The 24,537-nt window shown below is 41.6% G+C and overlaps 1 protein-coding gene across 12 annotated transcripts in view; it reads left to right on the top strand.

Annotated features, from left to right (window-relative positions):
* Positions 1–303: 303 nt before the first annotated feature.
* Positions 304–24,537, top strand: part of PRPF40B (pre-mRNA processing factor 40B) — a 134,135-nt gene continuing 109,901 nt past the window's right edge. For 7 of the 12 annotated variants that reach the window (XM_075199676.1, XM_075199678.1, XM_075199671.1 and 4 more), the window contains exons 1-6: positions 304–360; positions 3,588–3,668; positions 10,200–10,343; positions 13,566–13,634; positions 21,977–22,010; positions 22,233–22,258. In XM_075199676.1, the coding sequence (XP_075055777.1) occupies positions 358–360; positions 3,588–3,668; positions 10,200–10,343; positions 13,566–13,634; positions 21,977–22,010; positions 22,233–22,258 (357 nt within the window). In that variant the 5' untranslated portion in view covers positions 304–357. Of the gene's footprint in view, positions 361–389; positions 653–3,587; positions 3,669–10,199; positions 10,344–13,565; positions 13,635–21,976; positions 22,011–22,232; positions 22,259–24,537 lie in introns of those variants that run through there. The other 5 variants (XM_075199679.1, XM_075199674.1, XM_075199673.1 and 2 more) reach the window with 4 other exon arrangements.

Here is a 24,537-nt window from a genome sequence, read left to right as displayed (position 1 = left end):
TACATTTAAATTTCCTGCAATCAATTATATTTTATATTACTAAACTACATTCTCAATCCCATGCTGACTTCTGTAAAAACTTCCAACAAGACTTACTTCACTACACATACAGATCCAAATCATTTCAGGTATCTCATTGAACTATAAGGGAAACCACCTAAGTGCAAGTAGCCCCATATGACTATTGTACAGTAAATACATATACATTGCAGCTCTCCCAGTCTGAAGAGGGCAGACAGATGGTCCCTGGCACAGTACAGGTTACAATTGGGGCACGCCCCCCAGTGCCCGTCTCTGCCAATAGGCGTGCAGCTTGTTGAGGAGGCGGGGCCTTGGCGGCTCACGGCAGAAGCAGGGATGGTAACAGATTTTTGTTTATCTGGGTCCCGGTTACCGGGGGGGTATTAGCGCGCGGGGGGTCTGGTGATGTCATTATAAATGGGGAATGGAGCCTTGGTGTGGTGTATAGGGCGCTACAGGCTGGTGCTGTTGGGTGCACACAAGGTGCAATCTGGTGCGGTGTAGACCGGTATAGGATGAGACGGGGTTTGCAGGGGAGGGTTCGTGCTATGTGCAGGACTACTCTAGGAATACAGAGTAGTGTATTCTAGTGCTCATATCTGGAGCAGCAGTGTATGTACAGTCTGCTGGGGTATGTGAAGTGTTACAGCCTGGTCTATGTCACATACATTGTCATCATTATAGGGCTGATTAGGACAGCGTTTTAAAACGTGTGAAACTGACAGATAGTAATGTGATATTTTGTGATACTGTATATGAACCTATTTAAATGGCAGCTATGGTATGTTGTGGAAAAGTTATATATGTATATATGCATAATGTGTATTCTGTATATGGTGATCCTTGTGCTGAGGTGTTTGCACATAGAACATTTCACCTATAACTTGTATCCCTCAATTCTATACACTATTGTATTTATAGTTCTAGCATTTTATTTAAGTTCACTAAAGTAACTATGGCTTTATTTTTATACGGTTATATTTTATAATCAGTATCATTTGTTCAAACATCAGTTACTTTAATTGTGGGATAAAACGTTTTAGAAAGGTATTGTTGCATGTCCAGTTGTTAGATCTGGCTAGCTGATATAAACACACTGAAACACAATCCTTCCTTCACTTGTGGCTAGGATATGGGTTCCCTTTCAGAGACAAGCTGCAGGGTTGACATAGTTGAACCATTACATAATATTTGGAGGCTGCTATATATTGCCTCCATAGTCATCCCAGCTGATGTTATGATTGGGTAGTTTGGTTTACTATTTTAAGATGATAAAGATACATGCTTTGTGTTATAGTGGGGGTATTTATTTACAGTATATGGTACGGTACATTCTGAGTTCTGGCATATTTATATATTATGTCTTTTTTTTATTATTATTGCATTGTATATTGTATTATTTTATTGGTCTGTTTGTAAAATGTAAAATATCTGATATCTTCACTAATACTAAAAACTCATTGCTAGTCATGTAACTGTAGGACTAGCATTTGTGAGCTGTATGAAATGATAAAATCAGCTGTAAAGCATGTATACTTCAGGCTAGTGGTCAGGGGAGGGCTGGCAAATTTTTGTTCAGGGGCCAAGACTTTACTCAGCAGCCTTTTAGGAACATTTTAAAGGTAAAAAAATGCAGGTGACTCAACCTAGGTATCCCTCTATGGGACCAGCCCAGGGGGCAGATACCCCCTGTCCACCAGCCCAGCCTGCCCCTGCTCCTGCCCCTGCTAGTGGTTCTCGAAGTTTGTTTTAACTAGATTTATTCCAACAATTAGCTGCACAAATCAAGCTTTCCCTATATAAAAAAAAACATTGTATGAACTGATGGGTGTGTACCAATTACTATTTTATTTACATACTAGAACAAAATGTGTAGTTTTAAATTGAGCATCTTGTGACTGAGCTAAACTTATTAGTGGTATACGACAGTATGTTTATATTGGTGCCGGCTCTTTTAATCTTTTTATAAATGACCTTAGAAAGGGCCTAGAATGTATAGTGCCAAATTCGCTTATGGCACCAAGCTATGTAGAGTTTATTAACACAGATCAGGATAGTAGCTTGGTTCAGAAAGATTTAGAGACAATAACAGACTGGACCATGATGGGGCACATTGAATTTAATATAGATAAATGTTGTTCTGTACCAAGTCTTTGGTGCTATATAAATAGCTGCTGCTGCTGATGGCCTTAGTGTTACCTATGCTACTTATACATTAAATGGATAACAGTTGGGCAAAACATGAATTAGAAATACCAGCTGACAGAATGCTGAGCAGCAGCAGCTACAAAGGCGAATTAAATCCTTTGATTCATAAAAAGAGGGTACATGCATGTGATGCAAGCATAATATTACTATTGTGCAAACCACTAGATAGACCATATCTGGAATAAATATGGGGTACAGTTTGGGCACCACGTAAGAAGGACATAGGAGAATTAAGAGGTGGACAATTTCATCAATAAAGCTAGTAGAAGGATTTCAGCTATAAACCAGTGTTAGAAAAACTAGTTTTGTCTACTTTGTAAAAAAAAAAAAAAGGCACCTTAGAGGTTACCGAATTGTATGTATAAATACTATATATCATATTTAAAAGATTTGTCTAAGTAACTTTTCATAGCAAGGACCATACAGAGGACAGGGGGACATCAATTGCGAATGGGAGGAATATTTTAGTAAGGGTGGTAAAGCTGTGTAATTTCTTTACCACATAAGGCGGCGACAGCAATACATCAATGGCCTTCTCACCCAAAATATTATCTGTAGCTATAATTAGTAGAGGACAATGTGAAGGTAATTGATCCAGGGCAGTTATCCAATTGATCTTTTTGGGTTCAGGAGAGAATTGTATTTTAAATTGTGAGACTAACTCACACTATTGGTTTTGTTTTGATTTTCTCTGGATCAGTGCATTCAGTGTATTTTTTTTAATCTTACTAACTATGTAACTCGTCTACAAATAGTGTCTTTCTTCCAGTACCACTTGCTATATGGTTTACTGTTAACATGAACTTATTCAAATGATGACATGAGATGTAAAAACAGATATAATAATATTTCATATATTCATAGTAAATATATATATATATATATATATATATATATATATATATATATATATATATATATATATAATTACACACACACACTAAACACATATTTTAAGCTTCATGTGCATCTTTTATGCCTTGCCACACTCAACCCATTTCTGTTTTATTTGCTTCTTAGCCTGCTTACGTTTCCTTCTGATTCTTTCCATTTGGTCCCACCTAAATTGAAGCAAACATCACAGTTTGAGAATCACTCCCTTAAACAAAAGAAATAAGAAAATTGTGTAGATATATTAGAAAATGTTGCCGTTTTGTCACGTTTCTATAAACATTCTGTTTTGAAGATATTTTCGATATGTCTTTTTTTTGTATTCATTTTCAAAAATCTAAAGAAACTGTTAGGATTCAATACATTATACTGGTTCAATTGTAAATAGGGATTTTCTTTCTTTCTTTACTTGGGTTGAGCTGGTGATTCACACACATCTTACAAGCTTATTGTCTTCTCATTTTCAGTCAGCACCAGACTCAGGAACAGCTCCACCTGGTCAGCCTGCCCCTTTTCCCACTGCACCTCCTCTGATGCCTCCACCTTTTGTAAGTGTCTAAGCTGATGCTGCATTCTTTGAAGATTATCTTGTAGACACAATGGGCCTGAGTCATTAAGGAGAGCAAAGCATAAAAAGGGAGTAACTTTGCACCTGGGCAAATGTATGTTGCATTGGAGGGGGAGGTAAATTTAAAATGTGGGGACAGATTTATAGTTGGAATAGGGTATGTCCTAGATCAACTTTAAATTTCAGTGTAAAAATAATGCCATCAAGTATTTGAGTGCTAGATGAAAAAGCAGCCAGTATTTTCCTTGCGTGCAAAATAATAAACTAATTTGCATCTCTTGCATTGTAACATGGTTTTTCCAGGATCAAAGTTACTCCTTTTCTTGCCTTGCTCTCCTCAATGATTCAGGCCCAACGTGTTGTACAACAGCATTTTTTGGTATATCCTTCCCTTTTGTATTCAGACAACAAAAATGTGGAACATTTAAACATTCTGCACAATAATCTTTTTTTTTATAACTGTATGACAGTATTATGTTTTCATATACATGACTGAATAACGATGTTTTAATCATTAATTCATTTTAAGATTACTTTTCAAGCTTATTTTAATGTCTTTGGGCCTGAGTCATTAAAGAGAGCTAAGCAAAAAAAAGGAATACGTTTTTCTCCTGGACAAACCATGTAACATTGCAAGGGCTGCAAATTAGTTTATTACTTTGTACATAAGTTAAATACTTTCTGTTTTTTTCATCTAACATTCAAATACTTCCTAGATTTATTTTTTACACTGAAATTTAAAGTTGATTTAGGACATGCCCTACTCCAACTATAAATCTGTCCCCACATTTTAAATTTACCTTCCCCTCCAATGCAACATGGTCTTGCCCAGGTGCAAAGTCACTCCTTTTCTTATGCTTTGCTCTCCTTAATGACTAAGGCCCTTTATGTTTAATTACAAATTAAGCCCCCAAAAACTTTTCTTGCAAAACTTTAGAATAACCTGCTAGTCTAAGGAAAATGCTGATGATATTAAATAAATATATTGGCAAAATAAAAGTGAAATAAAGCAAAAAAAAATTGTTTTTACAAGAACCAGCAATTATATTTGCATTAATGACTGTCCTGCAATTCACAAATTTTGTGTATATAGTCAAACCCTGATTACATTTTCCAGGTGATCAAGAACTATTGTAAAATTCATGACAGTAGGCAGGGCAGTTTATGAGTAAAACTCCTTCTCCCCTATGCTAGCTCCTGCCACTGCCAGGCAAGGTCAGTTACAGGAGGCTCTATGATCTGTCTCTGCCCATCTTCCCTTGTTATTCCTCATATATTCTAGGTACAGGTAGTTTGTGTACACACTTTTCAACCTTATGAAGAGTGGTTTCCTGTGATACTGAAATGCTTACTAAACTTCTTGGGAATAACTCTTCTCATGCAGATGCTTCAACAGAGGAAGGTACAGAGTTAGCTGCTTTTTCTTTATTTTGTTGTTGGAAGCAATAGTATGCAGTAGACTGCCAGCATTGTTTATGTCTTTATCAGAGATGGAATTAATGCCACATATTGGATTCAGGCCTTGCTAAGCGGCATCTTATTCCCCTAGATTTGAACAATGGTAACAGGAAATGTGCATTGTCCTTTTAAATCCATTTTGTGATGGCCCAGGTAACCATTATGCAGGCTTATTCACTGGCGTATGAGGGGCGTCTTTATCTACTCATACTATTGAGCTGTAATGATATCCTAGACAACTGCCCTTGATGCTGTTGCCCCCACCTCTTCAGTCCCCCTTTGCCGCTCAATACCCCAACTTTGGCACTCCAAATTTACCCACTTCATTCAAAAGTGCTCTTGTGATGCTGAATGCCTCTGGAGGAAATCTCCCTCCCTGGCCGACTTCTTCACTTCAAATTTATCCTCTCTTCCTATAGCTCCGCCCTCTCCCTCACTAAACAATCCTTTTTTAAGTCCCTCATTTCTTCTCAGTCCTCTAATCCCCGCCGCCTCTTTACCACATTCAACTTTAACCTGCCCCCACCCCTCCCATCCCACTCCCCCTCTGCCACTGACTTTGCCTCCTTTTTCTTCACAATAATTGATGCAATCAGGCTTCATGTCTCATCCTCGCAACATTCTTCTGCTACCCCCACCACTCCCACTTCCTCTCCCTCCAACAACCAACTCTGGTTGTCCTTCCGCCCCACACCGGGTGAAGAAGTCCACTCATAGTATCCTCTCCCTGTCTACCTGCCACTTTAATGCCATTCCCTCTCACCTCCTTCGCTCCCTATCTCCCACTGTCTGCTCCTACCTTGCACACCTCTTCAATCTGTCACTCTCACTGGCATTGTCCCCTCATTATTTAAACACGTTCTCATCTCTCCCATAGAACCCCAAACTTGACCCCACCTCACTCTCTAACTACCGCCGCATTTCGCTTCTTCCCTTTGCATTTAAGCTACTGGAGCGGATTATCTGCAACCGCTTTACCAGGTACCTTTCGGACAACTCTCTCCTTGATCCTCTCCAATCTGGCTTCCATCCCTTCCACTCCACTGAAACCGACCTGGCCAAATCCAGGGGTAACTTCTCCCAACTTATCCTCCTGGACCTCTCTGTGGCCTTTGACACCTTGGACCACCCCCTCTTGGTGCAGACCCTTCTTTCTTTTGGCCTCACTGGCTTCATCCTTGCATGGTTTACCTCATACCTCACCAACTGCTCCTTCTCTGTTTCCACTTCTGGCTCCTCCTCCCCCTTTTCCTCCCTCCCCATTGGAGTTCTACAGGGCTCTGTTCTTGGTCCTCTGCTCGTCTCTCTATACACTACCTCCCTGGACAAACTCATCACTTCCTTTGGTCTCCAGTATGACATTTAACTCTACCTCTCTTCTCCTGATCATTCCTCTCCCTTGTGTACCTGTCTGCCTCTCCGCCATCTCCTCCTGGATGCCTTCACGTTTCCTTACAAATTAACATTGACAAAACCAAACTCATTGCTCCTCCCCCCTTCTAGATCTTCATCCCACCTTGACCTCTATATCACAGTTAACAATACCACCATCTCATTTGTTCCCCAACTCCGCTGCCTGGGTGTCATTATCGACTCCTACCTTTCCTTTACATCCCACATTCAATCTCTTGCCCAATTCTGTCGCTTCCAACTACGCAACATTGCCTGCATTAGACCCTTCCTATCTCAGGATGCAACCAAAACTATTATCCATGCTCTTATCATTTCCCGCCTTGACTAATGTAACCTTCTCCTGACCGGCCTCCCCTGCTTCCATCTTGCTCCCCTTCGCTCTATACCTAATGCAGCTGCTTGACTTATCTTCCTCTCACGCCGTTCTTCCTCTGCCTCCCCTGTCTGTCTTGCCTTACATTGGCTCCCCTTCCCCTACAGAATCGTCTTTAAACTCCTTACTCTCACTTAGAAAGCTCTTCTCTCTCCACCTCTTCTGACATTTCTAGCCTCCTCTCCATACACACTCCCTCCTGTCACTTGCGATCAGCCAATGACCGTCGCCTCTCTTCCACTCTGATCACCACATCCCATTCCCGAATCCATGACTTTTCCTGGTCTGCCCCCCTCCACTGGAATGACCTCCCTAATATCTGTCTCTCCCCTAGTCTGTGCACCTTCAAACAGGCACTGAAAACTCACCTGCTCTTAAAAGCCTACAAACCATCTGCCTAGCCATCTGTCTATGCTTTCTCACCTCGCCCATCCCTTCTATGCACTCCCCCTTACCTCGATCCCCTTCACGGACTCCCTGTTGTGCCTGATGTCTGTTTTCCCTACCTTTAGCTTGTAAGCTCTTGCGAAAAGGGCTCTCTTCTTTCCTGTCTCAATACTTATTTATTTTGCTCCAGTTACACTGGTACTGGTTTTGCTTGGAGTTTTTGAAGTTTTACTAGTACTTGTTTATTGTTCTGTGCTGTTATACCTTGTGAGGTCAACTTTCTGTTTGTAATCTGTATTGCACTGTGGAAATCTTGTGGCGCCTTTAAAATAAAGAATAATAGTCATGGTAGGGAAAGGTTTTCACTGAACAGGTATCATGGTGAACAAGGCTCATCCTTGCATACTTTCTTAAGTAAGTCTGCTGAATATTATTTTGTTAGTAGCAGCTTCTGAAGGAAGCTAATTCAAGTAGTGGGCCCCAAAGGTATTTTCTTTCACTTTCCATATAAAGGGCTTCAGAACATCAGCAGAGTAATGTCTATGTCCTCTATATGGCTGAAGGAGAAAATAAGATTTATTAATTTAACGTTAAATCCTTTTCTCTGAAGTTTATGGGGAACACATACCTACTCTTCTGGTATGTCCTTATTTGGACTTATGTTCTCTTGTGGTCTGTATGCTCTTTCTGGTTTTATGCTCCTAAATGTTTCACCTGTGTTCTCTTTTATTTAAGTAAATTGATCCTGTCAGGCAGTTGGGCGAAACTTAAACTAACCCCAGGAGTTCTATTCTTAAAGTGCTTTGCTTCCTGTGGATGAAGCTTAACCTCAGGGATATCTGTATCTAAGGATTTAACAAATAGTTATTAAATTCCATTTTCTGATTGACTAAGCGCTAGTTGGCCAGTTGAAAGTTGGTGTTATGTATGATGCTTTCTGCTCTCAAGATATGTTTGTCAGACTGACGGACCCTAGTCTGTCTGTGTGTGTTGGGGAATTTAGGCTGTAAGCTCCAATAGGGCAGGGAATTTCAAATACTTCAATAATAATTTCAATGCTCAAATACTCTTGTACAGCGCTATGTAATTGGTGGTGCTATATAAATAACATATGATAAAAATACTGCGGGTATAACTGCGCTACTCCCAAGTGCAGCTTTACTATTTAACCAAGGATATACACGTCCCAAATGAAATAAACAAAATAACAATAGAAGATGGTAAAACCTCAAGCGCTTATGGTGTTCTTGCATAACAAATGAATAAAAATGAATACTTAAATTCAATGGAGTTCAGATTCTTCTTTGTAGGAAATCACTCTCCATAAGGATAATCATGTGATTTCAGTATTCATTTTTATTCATTTGTTCTGTTCTTCTATTGCTATATAAATAAATGATGATGTATTTGACATTGGTTAAGAAGTTTTGGATACTATTTTTTTATTTTAGGACAATGTGCAACTATAATTTCTGATTGGCTAAGCAATCAGAAATGACTGGTGCTCTTTGGCCAACAGGAAGCTATCACCCGGTTTGCATCAGATTAATTAAAGCAAGGCATAGTATGGGACATCCAGTACAGGGAAAACACAGCAAGTGGCATACACTAGAACACAAATCCAGTATGGTGTGATCTTTGTATGTGTGTACTGTACTGTATAGAGTGCAATGGATGCAATAAAAAAAATTAAAATATGGTGTAAAATCGGGGAAAAACTCCCATTTAATACACTGGGGATTGAAAGGATAACAAGAAAGTTAACTCAGAGGGTTTGACTATATTTCAGTGGATGCCTGTTTTAAATTACAAACATTTGAAAGACGCAAGGGATTTATTATTTTAGTACATGAAGGTAAGAAGATAGTCGGGGAAGAAAATACAAGATTTTAGCTCATTAAAATATTTAGACTTTAACTTTTCTGCTCAGCTGGTTAGCAGTGGTTTTCAATGATAATGTCAGTTGAGGCCTACCCTCACCTCCTTCTTTTAATGTTATTCTTAATCAAGTTATATGGCAAAAGACACAGAAGGTGAAATAAAAAGCAGAGCTTATGTCAGTTGGGGATACACTACATGTAGCACATTTACCGTCTGATCTGTTTTCTGTTACATTTAAGTCCCTCTCACTGTCTGTGTTCTCTCTGTTCCAAACACAATGGAGAAACCTGCCCATGAAGCTAAGCCACCTTTTCCTGTGTATAGGCTTACATCTGCAGTGGGGGGAGGATCAGAATAACAAAGCCATCATCTCTTAAACACACACTCTGATCTCAACGAAGGTGTGCAAGGGACATGTGTCATGGCTAATTCCTGAGAGATACAGCATACTTAGTGCAAAGCAGCTGCATGCCTCTTCATTCTAAACACAGAGGGGTTTAAATAAAAAAAACATAGCAGGAATGATTGATGAGAAATGACTGTTCAGTTTATGTGAGTGAATAAAAAAAATGACCCCACAGAAAAATGCTAAATATAGAAAGATGGAAACACACAACTACACTAGCAGTTTTCACATATGCAAATCACTCCCAATATGCCAGACCTGCAGCACAACTGACATGTTTTTATGTTCTCTTATTCCTGTGTTAATGCACCTATTTATACGGGTAAACGCAAGACTTGGAACATCAGCAGCAGTTTTCGTAAAAGGGGCCAATGGTTTTCTTACTATAGCAAACTGTCCTTAAGTGTCATTGACACACATGTAAGTTTAAAACAACTTTATTCTTCAACATTTAATGATATCTTAATGTGTGTGCAGGTTAAAATTATAATTAGTCATATTTTTCCCTATTTAGAGGTTCTTTAATATATTTCCCTGCTTTTATCCAAGCATTTCAGTGAGTAATTTTCTATTCCTTCTGTATTATGTCTTAGATGCCACCACCTGGGCTTCCACCTCCCTTTCCACCTATTGGGTTGCCACCAATTGGACAGAGGCCTCCAGCAATGCCCCCAATTCCACATGCAATGATGCCTCCTATGATTCCACCCCTGGCAGGACCACCCCCTCTAACTCAGGTGAATTTTTTTATATATTTTCTGGGTCATACATAATATATTTATACAATACTTATGAGTATGAGGTGACCAGCAGTGTATTGATTCCTTTTGTTTCTAAATTATGTTTTGTCTCTGTGTTCCTGGTTTTTATTGATGGGGCAAAGCACTTCCACTCTGAAATAGATGATCACTTGACATGTATACAATATGAACTCTTCCTGAGTAGTCCACTGCTTAGTTTGTATTCTTACTTTTTTTTATTCACATAAAGGTGTAAGACCTTTGGTGATTTGTTTTAGTGAATTCCAATAGCAGGAGGAATATGCAGAAGTTTGTAGAAGTGTTTTATTGAGAATTTTTCAGATCATATAATGTAGTGTTTAATGGTGTAAATTGATGCACAAAACAAAATATAAAGTATTGCACCATTGGCACTGTACTGTCCACAATGATAGAAAAAGATGAGTAAATCCACAGAAATGCCAAGTGCAAATAAAGTTAGGAGTGTTATTGTCCGGAGCCAAGATAATGAAGAGCTGGGATATTACTCATACAAACCGAGATCAATAGACAGAAAACAATCCAGAGAGTAAGCCCAATAAACTGGCAATTATTATTATTATTATTATTATTAATATTATTTATTTATAAGGCGCCACAAGGTTTCCGTAGCGCCGAACACAGTACAAACAATGGACAGTACAGAGAATAACAGTACAGAACAATAAACAAGTAGTACCAAAACTTCAGAGGCTCCAGGCAAAGCAGATGTTATGGAGTAGGAGCAGAAGAGAAGGTAGAGAGACAGGAGGGAGAAGGGCCCTGCTCATAAGAGCTTACATCCTAAAGGGAGGGGAAACAGACGGCCGGCACAAAGGGAGTCAGAGGGGGGGAGCAAGCGAGCACCCCAACAGGAGGAACAAGGGGATGGGAGCGAGCATGGAGAGAGGGTTAAGTGGAAGGCTGGTAGGCTTTAAGGAAGAGATGGGATTTGAGTGCCCGTTTGAAGGCGCACAAGTTAGGGGACAAGCGGATGGAGCGTGGGAGGTCATTCCAGTGGAGGGGGGGCAGCTCGGGAGAAGTCTTGAATTCTAGAGTGGGATGAGGTGATCAGAGTGGACGAGAGGCGACGGTCATTGGCCGAATGCAGGGACCGGGCGGGAGTGTGGATGGAGAGGAGATTGGAGATATAGGGGGCAGTAGAGTGGGAGAGGGCATTGTAGGTAATTGCTTGTGTCCAGGAAGCAGTTTGTATGGGGCTGACCCTGAGGTAAATGGCTGCAAGTATTTGGCAACTATAACCAGCAGCAGATCAACAGTTCCGTCCCAGATGTGTGTTTGCATAGATGGAATGAACAACATGCTGCTGGTTTTGTTATTTGAGCTTGTGGCTCACCGCATAAGGGCTTCAGAGTTCGGAAAATTTGAATCCTGTAACTATCCGGTGGAATCTTGAGGTTTGGACTGCCTTCATTTAATGGTAATGGTTCGGGAGCAGTTTAGGTGTGTTACCAAGTATTCTGACTCTTTCATTTGCTGAAGATGCTCACTGCTTGCACCTCTAATTACTGTATTTGTAGCAGTCTGGAGAATTTTGGATTTTATCGTGACTTTGCCAAGACATCATTCACAGTTGATTGTTTTGCTCCCACAGCCATTTCAACATGCTGTCTTGCTGCCACCCAGAATTGTAGAGAATATGGCACTCATCAGAACAGAGAGTCACCAGCAGTTTTACTAGTGTTCTTGTGTGGCTTAGACAAGCCAAGAGAGATGGTAATGTGAAATAACTGATGTAATGTTTGTTATATAATAAAAACCAACATAGCCATGCAGGTCCCTCTACAACCATTTGTAGACATTTATATTAAGTTATGTCTGCAGGATATACAGAATAACAGGATCATGTCCCTATTAATGTTTGCTAATCTTAGATTCCCTCCTGATTATGGTAAATACTATATAAACATGTAGCAAGTATTGAACAAAGGATGAATGGATATTTGAGGTGTTTCAGTCAGTAATAGCTTGATCTACCTACATCACAAACTAAGTCATAACTAGTGGACAGTCCACCCTTCGAAAGATGTTGTAAGTTGACAGGAATTGCTGCCACAAACACTGTTTGTCCACAAACTTGGAACCCATTGTTGGTGACTCTAAGCTTTACAATTTGATGCTGCCCACTTAAAACATTGGTCAAGTATTTTTTTCCAGGCAGATAAGCCAGCGAGTTGTTGGCTCTCATTGTTTACGTGGAAACGGCTTGCAACTGGCTATAAAAACACTGCAGGTTACTACTGGAAATAACAGCAATTTAGTTAATTGCTTGTGAGTCCTTCCTCATTCCCTGCTGTTTTTAGACGGTGATCTGTTGCAGAAAATTTGTTGCAGCTACAAAGTCGCCTGTGTGTACCAGCCTTCACAGAAACTTAATCTGTGGTATTATTTATTAATATAACCTAATACATGTATGTTTGTGTCCTCCTGATTGCTCCATCAGTTTTTTTAATTGTTTAATGTTTTGAAAGATATAATGCATAAATACTTATTTGTATGCATCTATAAATGTAAGCTACTCTCTGGGGCGTGAAATGATTTGTTCAAAAGTTCTGATTCCGTAACGTCAAGCAAGAGTTTACAATATATTAGATGACTGAATGACACTCTTCACGAGTGTAACATATTTACATAAACCCTGAAAATAAAGTGTCACATATTACTAAGAATCAGTGGCACTGATGCAATTTGTGTTTCAAAGATGTCACTGGCCCCTAGAGACTTGATAGGCTGCATTATCATTCAACCAACAAAACGACTGATCGGTAGGGGAGGGGAGCACATTAATTAGAGGGTATGTTTCGTGTTCTTGTTCGGTACATGAATAAGAAGCCCCCATACTTATTTGCCCTTGTTTTTCCAGCTTACAGAAACTTACTTGTGATCTAGACATAGTTCTTCTTTTTAGTGGTAGGTATTTGTGTGCTTAATAATAGTTTATGAAGTGCAAAGTTACTAGACCTGATTATGTAAATGATTGGTTTAAGGTTTTCTCTTGTGTCTAGCGTGGAACACTACTTATATGAGGTGACTTTAATTGGTGTAATTTTCTTGGTATTTACTAGTGACTGATAATTTCTTACAACTATAGATACCCTTAAATAAGTGCCTCCCTCTTCTGTCACTCTTGTGTTTGCCTTGTAATTTTATTTAGAGTCTCTTTAATTTGTTTCCCCATAGCTTCCAAATCTGGTGCCTCCTTTAATGCCAACCATGATGCTACCCACGGTAACAACAAGTACTAGTACGGTAAGTATTTTCACTTTAGAAATGTTATATGGGAATTGTATTCGGTACTAAAGCTTCACTACCACCTAAGAGAATATTTCCTAAGGTGCCATCTACCCCCAGCCGGAACCCTCGGGCTACTCCGTGCAACCGTTTTTTGGGCACCTCTGTTTCTGTTGCAGCCCTAGCTGAAAACAGCAAGTAAAGGGGTGTGAGTGGGAGAACCAATCATAAGTTTAATTTATGAGACAGCGGCTTGTGATTTGTCCTCCTGCCCACTCCCCTCCTCTGCTGCTATTTAAAGATTGGGAGCTTTATTCATTTGCCAATTCTGTATTACAGAACAAGCACAGTGCTGGTAAAATGGCTGCATGTGGAAGCTACTGGGGCTCTGGATACAGGGTGGGGACACCTATATTTAACTATGTGGTAGTGCTGGTTTAATTTGAAAGAAACTGGATACTTAAGGTATATCAAGTTTAAGTGAATGTTTATTAAATAAAATAAGAAATAAGTATTTTTATGAAGCATTGATTTTCCATTTTTATTTCACCACCAAAACTGCTGACAGCAGCAAATATAAGTTTACCAGACATAAGTGCCCCTATTCTTCCAATTCTGATTAGATAACAATTAAACACAATGCAGTAGTTCACAGCTTCGAAAACTCTACTAAAAGTTAGTATGGTTTCCAAACATTGTTTGTGCTGAGTGTAGAAGCTTAAAGTCAATAAACATAGTTAAGGTAACATAAAACATCATGGCTGAATTTAACAGTAAGCATTCAACTATATGTCCCCTGATTTTTTTTTTTACTGGAAGGGGCACTATCATAAAATGTGTGAATATTTGATATAGGATGGTGTCCTGTAATCAATTTTGCAACGTTATAAAATGGCAATTTTGTTTTCTCTCACCTGTTATCATTTGGAATCACTGTCTGCAGGTCTCACTGTGAAAAACAACTTGCAGGATTTTAACATGTGTTCAACCCTGTGACTACCTGTTTTCCCCCTTTTTTAATCTTCTTTTTAAATACACGTGTGCAAAAACACACGTGTGACGTGTTTAAACAGAAATTCAAATTATACACAATATTCATTATAATGTGTAATTTGTATTAGTTTTAAGTTTTTGTTTGTTTAGTAAATGGTCTCTTTAATATCTGTTCCTATCCGCTATTTATGCAAATCGGCAGAGAATGCTTTGTAGTGATTGCTATAAAATATGTTGATGATTCTGCTGAGGCAAACACACAGATCTGTTCACTTTAACCAGCCAGGAATCTTCAATGAATGTGCTACGGTTCTTACTGCTGCTGACATGTGGTGATTTGGTTGGTCAATTTTTTTCTTGTTCTTTTTACATCCTAATTGGCTGAACTTTGTTCCATGTGACACCCAAACTGCCACCAACAATTTTAAACATGTGCAAGCCAAATATAAATAAACTCGCCAAAAACAATTCTAAAAAATGCTGAAACACAGTTTATATCAGTCTACAGTTTATATCATTAGTGCTTCTGGCCTGTTATAAAGTCTATAAATCAGGCAAACTGTATTGTACCCAATGCAAACTGAATATCGTAATTAGAACCTTACCAAACAATTGTCATTTATCACTTTCAGAGCAGAAAGTATTGGTAAGATGTGTCTCTAGTCTACCTACCAACCACTAGTCAGTTAAAAAGTGTCAATCTCCTTTTTTTATTCTTAGTTGCCATGGCTGATATTTAAATGATAAAATGCAGGATTTCTATGTATTCATCATAAGGACATTGTTGTTGGTCTCCAGTCAAATGATTTATTGATTAATTTTGATACCGCTTGTCTAAAATAGTGTTATCATGATGGCCAAGGATCTTGATTTAATTTAATTTCTGGTAAAAGCAAAAGATTTAGTTCAAAGAAATAGGGACCTCTTTATTATGATCAGCCCTTTTTTGGTCATCTGTAACATATGTAAAAAATACCTTATCACCACAGTTTCTAAGAATTTTTTTTTTGCCAAATTTAGGCTTTAATTTCCACTAAAGTATAGAAAATAAAATGTTTAAAAATATATATATATATATATTTTTTTTTTAACTCTAATAGTGTTTTTATTGTTTTTTTTTTCCAAGAGTTATGGGGTACAGAAAGTGGGGTAGGGGAAGGACATAAAAATAAGAGGGTAGAGGGGGTACATAGGGAGGAACACATTAGACACTACAATATCTGTGATACACTCTAGGTATGAAAAAGGTAGGCTACCTCACAATAAAATGTATTTCTTAAATAATGAAAAATATTTTAAAGTGTTTTTTTATATATAAATTCAAATAAGGCATTTGTTAACATATTAAAATCATTTAAATATTCATCTGTTAACAGAATGGATTTTGCAGCGGTACAAGTTCCGCCACAATAATTGTATAATTTTCGTGGGTAATCCTTTACTGGCAAAAGCAAAAATAATGAAAATTAGAAAATTGTGCTTACCGGCCACCTTCAGGTTCACTCACATGACTTCTGGTCAGCAGCCAGCAGTACTCCATGTACTGCAGCCGAAGAAGAGAAAGGTAAGGGGTTGAAGAGGACAGAAGTGGAAGAAGGGGGTGACAGAGAAGGTGCAGGACAAGAGGAATAGTTTTGTGTGTATAATCTGCAAATTTAACCTGCGCATGCCTGGAACCTGGACCATACGCAACTAAACACAGAAATGTTCAATTCATCGTCGTATGCAAAGGACACTTACTACAGCTTACAATTTTTGGGAGGGATGGGGTGGGGAAGGGGCACTCGGCAGTAATCAATGTACAATAGGGGCATGCCAAACTGGAGTGCATGCAGCCAGGGCCGGACTGGGACTAAAAATCAGCCCTGGCATTTATAGCACACAGGCCCACGTGTTGTGAGCTCCATGCACTATATTGTTGCGCACTGATGCTGGCGCAGTGCGCGTTGCTGCTGCTGTACAACATGATATAGTATGAGTGTGTGTGTGAGGGGGGTATTTATTTATCCTAATGACCCTCAACATTACATTGTTAGCACCCCAATTACATCAATAAATACCATGACAATACATTATTAGTGCCCAAATTACAGCAATAAATAACCCCGCACACACACTCATATTACATCAATCACCCCCACATTACAGCAACCGGCATCACACCCCACATTACAACAACCGGCATCACCCCCCACATCACAGCGTCCAGCATCACCCCCCACATTACAGCATCCAGTATGACCCCCTACATTACAGCATCCAGCATGACCCCCCACATTACAGCACCCAGCATCACCTCCCACATTACAGCATCCAGCATCACCTCCCACATTACAGCATCCAGCATGACCCCCCACATTACAGCATCCAGCATGACCCCCCACATTACAGCACCCAGCATCACCTCCCACATTACAGCATCCAGCATGACCCCCCACATTACAGCGTCCAGCATCACTCCCCACATTACAGCGTCCAGCATCACTCCCCACATAACAGCACCCAGCATCACCCCCCACATTACCGCAACCAGCATCACCCCCACATTACAGCGTCCAGCATCACCCCCCACATTACAGCAACCAGCATCACCCCCCACATTACAGCATCCAGCATCACCCCCCACATTACAGCATCCAGCATCACCCCCCACATTACAGCATCCGGCATCACCCCCCACATTACAGCATCCGGCATCACCCCCCACATTACAGCATCCGGCATCACCCCCCCACATTACAGCATCCGGCATCACCCCCCACATTACAGCATCCGGCATCACCCCCCACATTACAGCATCCGGCATCACCCCCCACATTACAGCATCCGGCATCACCCCCCACATTACAGCATCCGGCATCACCCCCCACATTACAGCATCCGGCATCACCCCCCACATTACAGCATCCGGCATCACCCCCCACATTACAGCATCCCGCATCACCCCCCACATTACAGCAACCAGCATCAACCCCACATTACAGAAATACCCTCTCCTACTTATTAACAATACTAAGCCCCAAACACACTAGAACATTGCCGTCACCACACCACCCCATACTACAGCAATACCACCAATTATACAGGCGCCACTGTAGGAAACCAATGTTTTGCTTTTTTCAAAACAACAGAATACATACACACATATAGGTAACAGGTACCCTTTTTCCTCAATTAAATAGTAATGGCAGAATTTTCATGAATCATTCCACATGAAATAAAACTCTAACATATATCTAACAAAAAAACCATAACTATTGAATGATCATTTGAACCCACACGGCCACATTAAAAGTATTTCCATCTACAGCAAAATGTCAGAGAAGATAATATGGCAGAAGTTCATATTATGCCACACCATAGTGCGCCCAGTTCATATTATGCCACATCGTAGTGCCCCAAGGTCATATTATGCCATAATAGTGTCCCCAAATAACATTATACCATAGTAGTGCCCACAAATCATTAGTAGTGCCCAGACAAAAACTCATTCACAAAAAAAAATTGTACAGCATATCAGATACTGAGTGTGTAAGTCCCAGGAGCAGCTTAATACACCATTTACAATGCAAACATAAATAGATATATTGACACAATCAGATAAAATTTATGACAAGCAATGTTTTTTCCTCTTAATTAAAAATCTTTGTACAGATAAATATGCAAGAAACATTACAGCGCAATAATGAGCAATACATAGTGTTTTAAACGTCATTGGATACACAGTAGTGCCCCCCGTTCAAGAAAGGATGGTTAAAAACACATTGCACACGAGAAAATATTTGAACTTACCTGATTATGGCATCCTGTGTTCTGTTCTCCTACTGGGTGCGCTGGGCGAGGAGGGATCAGCAGATGTCAGCTCACAGGCAGTCGGGAGCAGGAACAGAGGGCAGTGGTCGAAGCGGAAATTTAGAAGTGGGGGTATGGAAAATATAAGTGAATTGTCCCCTCTGTGCATTCCTATTCTTCATTACTACTTGTGTTTTATGATGGCTGTATCCCTGACATTCCCATTCTTAAGATGTCTCTCCCTTTACACTTTCTTTTACCTATGTCGCTGCACCATCTTCTCCTTTGTCCCTCTCACTTAACCCCCTGCACCACCTTCTCCCCTGGCTCTCTCACACGTCTTCCTGCACCACCTTCTCCCCTGGCACTCTCACACGTCTTCCTGCAACACCTTCTCCCCTGGCACTCTCACACGTCTTCCTGCACTGTCTACCCCCCTGGCACTCACACGTCTTCCTGCACCCTCTACCCCCTGGCTCTCTCACCCCTCTTCCTGCAACCCCTACCTCCCTGGCTCTCTCACCCCTCTTCCTGCACCCCCTACCTCCCTGGCTCTCTCACTCCCTCTTCCTGCACACCCTTCTCCCCTGGCTCTCTCACCCCTTCTTCCAGTGCCCCCTACCCCCTGGCTCTCTCACCCCTCTCCCAGCACTCCCTGGCTCTCTCACCCCCTCTCCCAGCACCCCCTACCCCCTGGCTCTCTCACCCCCTCTCCCAGCACCCCCTACCCCCTGGCTCTCTCACCCCCTCTCCCATCACACCCTACCCCCTGGCTCTCTCACCCCTCTCCCAGCACCCAATAGCTCTCTCACAGCACCCCCTTCCCCTTTGGCTTTCTCATCCCCTTTCCCAGCACCCCCTTCGGCTTTCTCATCCCCTCTCCCAGCACCCCCTTCCCCTTTGGATCTCTCATCCCCTCTCCCAGCACCCCCTTCCCCTTTGGATCTCTCATCCCCTCTCTCAGCCCCTCTCCCAGCACCCCCTTCCCCTTTGGCTTTCACCCCCTCTCCCAGCACCCTCTTGCTCTCTCACTCCCTCTCCTAGCACCCCTTTTGGATCTCTCATCCCCTCTCCCAGCACCCCTTTCGGATCTCTCATCCCCTCTCCCAGCACCCCTTTCCCCTTTGGATCTCTCATCCCCTCTCCCAGCAACCCCTTCCCCTTTGGATCTCTCATCCCCTCTCCCAGCAACCCCTTCCCCTTTGGATCTCTCATCCCCTCTCCCAGCAACCCCTTCCCCTTTGGGTCTCTCATCCCCTCTCCCAGCAACCCCTTCCCCTTTGGGTCTCTCATCCCCTCTCCCAGCAACCCCTTCCCCTTTGGGTCTCTCATCCCCTCTCCCAGCAACCCCTTCCCCTTTGGGTCTCTCACCCCCTCTCCCAGCAACCCCTTCCCCTTTGGGTCTCTCACCCCCTCTCCCAGCACCCCCCTCCCCTTTGGATCTCTCACCCCCTCTCCCAGCACCCCCTTCCCCTTTGGATCTCGCACCCCCTTGCTCTCTCACCCACTCCCCCAGCAGCCCCTACCCCCTGGCTCTCTCACACTGGTGATCCCCGAGCGCAACTCGCGGCACCCCCGCAGCTCCCCCTCCCCCAAAAATCGCGGCACCGCCGCGGGCCCCCTCCCCCGAAAATCGCGGCACCCCCGCGCCCCCCCTCCCCCAAAAATCGCGGCACCCCCGCGACCTCCATTCAGAAAAAAAAAATCTGGAAACTGATTGCTTTTAAGTGCAACGGGGGAGGGAGCGCAACAGAGGTAGCTGGTTCCCGGGGAGGAACCAGCTACCATGAAGACAGGAGTCGGGCCAGCCCATATAGCCATCGGCCCTCCATTTGCCAGATGGCCAGTCCGACCCTGCATGCAGCCACATCCAGTTCAGGCTCTGGGCATCTTCGAGGTACTTGTGTTTATGCTGTATCTCTTGCTTCAGCTACAAGGATAGTCTAAGTCCTTGTCCCTAGTGATAACATGCGTTTACCATCAGGAGCAACTGTAAAAATTTATTTTAGGTTCAGTAGACATTAAAAACATCCTAATAAATGTATTTAATGGGGGAAAAACACTTTTTTTTTTAAACTGTTTTATCATTAATGCCTATATTATTATATTAACAGGTGACATTAATTCAACAGGTTTTTTTTTTCTGTGCAGTCTTTTGCAAATTTATATTCCACATACGTATCCCATCAAAAAATGTGTTTGAAGCTTAAACCACATCAGATCAAACTTTGGTGCCACATCCATTTTGTTTGTAATATTATTATTATTATTATTATTATTATTGTTATTTAGTTTACTTTGCCAAAGACAAAAAAGGAACTGTTATGCGTAGTTGGTCTGTCTTTCTGCAATTGTGTATTCATTACACTCTACTCACCGGCTTGCAATATCCCACAATGGAATATTCACTATAATACAACTTGGACAATGTGAACTTATATTATCTACTTATTATTATATATATATATATACTATATACTTATTATTTCTTTTAAATATGTCACCTTTCTTTCAATTTCCAATGTCTTTCACTAAGGAAAACAGAAGGACTTGCTAGTAGTACCAGCAATCATATCTTGTTCACTCAATCAGGCTCAGGTATTGAAGGCTAATTCCACGCAATACTAAAATTGTAGTTTTGTGTGGAGTTACATGATCTAAAATAAAATGCTTTATATTACGTTATACCTGAAGATGCTTGCTAAATGTGGTGATTTGGTGGATACCCAGATGCGTGTACCTGATACTTCATTTGGCTTTGTTGGGAGTTGTCATAGTCCTTCCTCCATGCATGTCTCAATAGCATAGATGGGAAGTTCACAGGGAGGGTGCTTTGATGAAACAAACAAAATCCACCCGTGCAGTAGAGAGGATCTCCTGTTCTGACTGTCATATGCATGGTGCGAACCTGCCAAATTCCACCAAGCACCAGTAAATAAAGATTTGTATTTTATTTTAGGTCACCTAATTCCATCCAAATCTATTTTTTAGTTTTAGTTGGCGTTTGGTTTTACTAGTAAGGATATATCATACGTTGCAAAATATGTGACATGAACAATTTGAAATAGAATGAAAGATACAGGTACTGGAGTACACGCAGGAACCAAAGTACTACCATTTTTCTCACTGAGGTGAGAGCTATCCTATGAAGAAAAACAGGTTTTGACAGCTGTAATACGCTGCGAAATATGTTGTTCATATTTCTTTATCTTCATATGTTGGGATACCTTTTAATGTAGTTTATGTAAATGAGACACCTATCATTGAGTTATAATGCCTCATTTTTCTCATGCTTTCCTCACTTTTGCTTTTTATTGGATAACACATGTACTGTTGCCCCAACGTTTTGATATGTAGTTTAGGCGTAGTATGATATCTAAAGAGACTTGTTAATCTCCTTTGTAAATTATATGAGTAAGCATATAGTGCTGAATTGCCCATTTCTTTTTTTGCTTCTAAATTAAAATGACATCACTATATGAATCCTTTGAGCACCCATATGTCTAAAGCAGGTTGTGACTTCTATAAATGGCAAGTTCCTGCGTGCATGAATAATACTTCAATTTTTCTCTTAGCAGGCGACTGCTCCAGGAGCAGAGTCTGTGAGCTGTGAGTATACTGTTGTGGTGAGAGGGAAGGAGGGCCATACGGGAGACAGGGATCTCTGGAGTGTAGAACACTGTACATATTTCAGTTTTCCTGTTTAGCCTTTTACAACTTACATGTTAACATACCTTACTGCTTTGATTTCCCTTCCTTTGGAAGTTTTGTATTGTAAGCCCCGAAACGCTCATTTTCTTTTTTTTTCTCATGTGTTTTGATTGTTTTCAGCTCCGGTGACTCAGCCAGTTACCACCGTGAGTAGCTTAAATATTTCTCCTTAAATCTTTTCTGCTTTGTAAAACTTTGTGCAGAATTGATAGAATGTTGCAGAATCCAAATGATTTGTATCTATTATGATGATAAATGACTAGAAATTTCCATAAAAATAAAGTAAATTTTGTAATAAATCTTTGAATTTTGATGGCAGACATGTTCATAGAGTTCTCATAGACAAATTGGATCACTGTGGTTAGCAAACCTGCACTGCTGATAGTGTGGTCATGCTAAAATTATGTAAATAGAAAGTCAATCCTGTTACTATTTTATCCAATCTGAGGGACACTGCTACCCTGGGTTGTATAAGGACTCAAGAGTTGGCTCTTAGAACAGTTTCATTAACTATTTAACTGTTGACAGAAGCATCTTCCCTCTGCAACCCCAGTAGCTCCTCAGTGTTTTTTAAGTGGCAGGGGAGGAGCAGGCCCCTTCACATCAGGGCTGCACACTGGTAGCACATTTATGTGGCGGTAGGCACATCGCTGAGGCCCAAGCTATCTTAAGCTTGGGTGGCTAGAGAGATGGAGACTTGCTCAAACTAGCTTGCGAATGGTCTGCAAGACTCTGACTTGCTTCCTCTGGCACTGCATCTGAAGGAAGCCTCAGGGCATCTCTATGAGGCAGCTCAGAACACAGCCTCCATTTCTTCCTCTATCCCTGCATTAGCTGTTGCAGTCAGGAGGACTCTGGTTGCATTCCTGGGATGCTGATGCGGAATCCCAAGAAGTCCTTAAAATCCCTTCCCTATGCAGGCTCTGTTCTTTTTGGTTTGGAGCTGGATGACATCATATGTCAGGCTACAGGCGGTAAGAGCACCTTCACTCCCTGTAAATGCTCCCAAGCCCCAAGGACTCCGGTTTCAGACCTTTCGAGGTGGCTCTGCCCCCTGTGGACAGTCTACCAGAGGTTAGCCGCTTGTGTACAGGGATCACCCTCAGAGGGCCAGATCCTCCTTTTCTGCTGAGGCAACAGGGCCTAAAAACTCTGAAAAACCTGCAACCTGACAGGGTTCGTCCCCACCTTGTGACCACAGGAGTTGGGGGACTCCTGCTGTTGTTCAAGGACCAATGGGCAGCTTCCTCTCAAGATTGTTGGATGACAGGGATCATGCAGCAGGGTTAGATAAATGTTCAGTATCTACACCCCTGGCTGTTTCTTTTACACCACACTTCCGTGTAATAAAGTGAGAAGACTGACTTTGCTATAATCAATCGCTTCTTTCTGTGGGCGTTATTTGCCAGTTTCGAGAGGGGCAGCAAGGCCAATGTGTCTATTGAAACCTTTTTCTGGTTCCCAAGCCAGACAGCTCATTTCTCAACCTGAAACTGAATTTTCATCTGTGGATTGACAAATTTTGCATGGAGTCCTTAAGGTCAGTGATCAACGGGTTGGAACTCAATGAGTTTTTGGCCTCAGTCAAAGTCTGAGACATTTATCTCTATGTGCTAATGTGGGAGGGGCATCAGTGACTTCTCAGATTTGTGGTGGGGGACTCCTATTTTAAATTCAGGGTGCTTCCGATCAGCTTTGCCACGTTGACACATGACTTTACAAAGATCATAGCTGTGCTGTTGCATTCTATGGGAGTGTCTATCGTCCCCTTCCTGGGAGATTTGCTAATAAAGGCAGAATTGGCTCAGACCCTTAGTTTCCATCTGTCTCTGACAATCAAGGTCTGGATCCTGAACTTCCAGGAGTTCCCTCTCAGTGGATGGTGTTCCTTGGCCTTATCTTGGACACCAGAGCGCAGAAGTGTTCCCTCTGAACAGCAAGGTGCGCTCTTTTTAGGCTTGGCAAGGAGGGTCCTAGGCCGATTACCTCAGGAGACGAGCCACAATTCCAGGATAATGGTCTCTGCATTCAGAGGTTTTCTGCTGGTTAATCCAGAAGTGGGGTTTTCCAGACGTGGACCTCATGGCGTCTCGCCACAGCCCCTTAGGTACCCAGGTCCTGCTCCAGAACCAGGGAACCCTTGGCACTGCGCAGTGGATGTTTTTAGCATGCCATGGACATATATGCTTGAGGAATCTGTTCGTCCCCATTCCGATGCTTCTCAGAGTACTACATCGGGTCAAGCAGGAGGGGATTACAGTGATCTTGATTGGCCCTGTATAGCCTGGTACACAGGCATCCTGTGGGTTAGGGGTGTTGTCTGCCTCTTTGCAATGTCTTCCTGCTCCAGGTTCCCTTTCGGCACCAGGATCGGATGGCTTTACCAGTGTGATTGTTAAGGCCAGCCTCTGCACGTCCAGGGATC

Source organism: Mixophyes fleayi, chromosome 2 (genome assembly GCF_038048845.1).
Source record: "Mixophyes fleayi isolate aMixFle1 chromosome 2, aMixFle1.hap1, whole genome shotgun sequence".
Classification (NCBI taxonomy): Eukaryota; Metazoa; Chordata; class Amphibia; order Anura; family Limnodynastidae; genus Mixophyes; species Mixophyes fleayi.
This window is presented reverse-complemented; position numbering and strand designations above follow the sequence as displayed.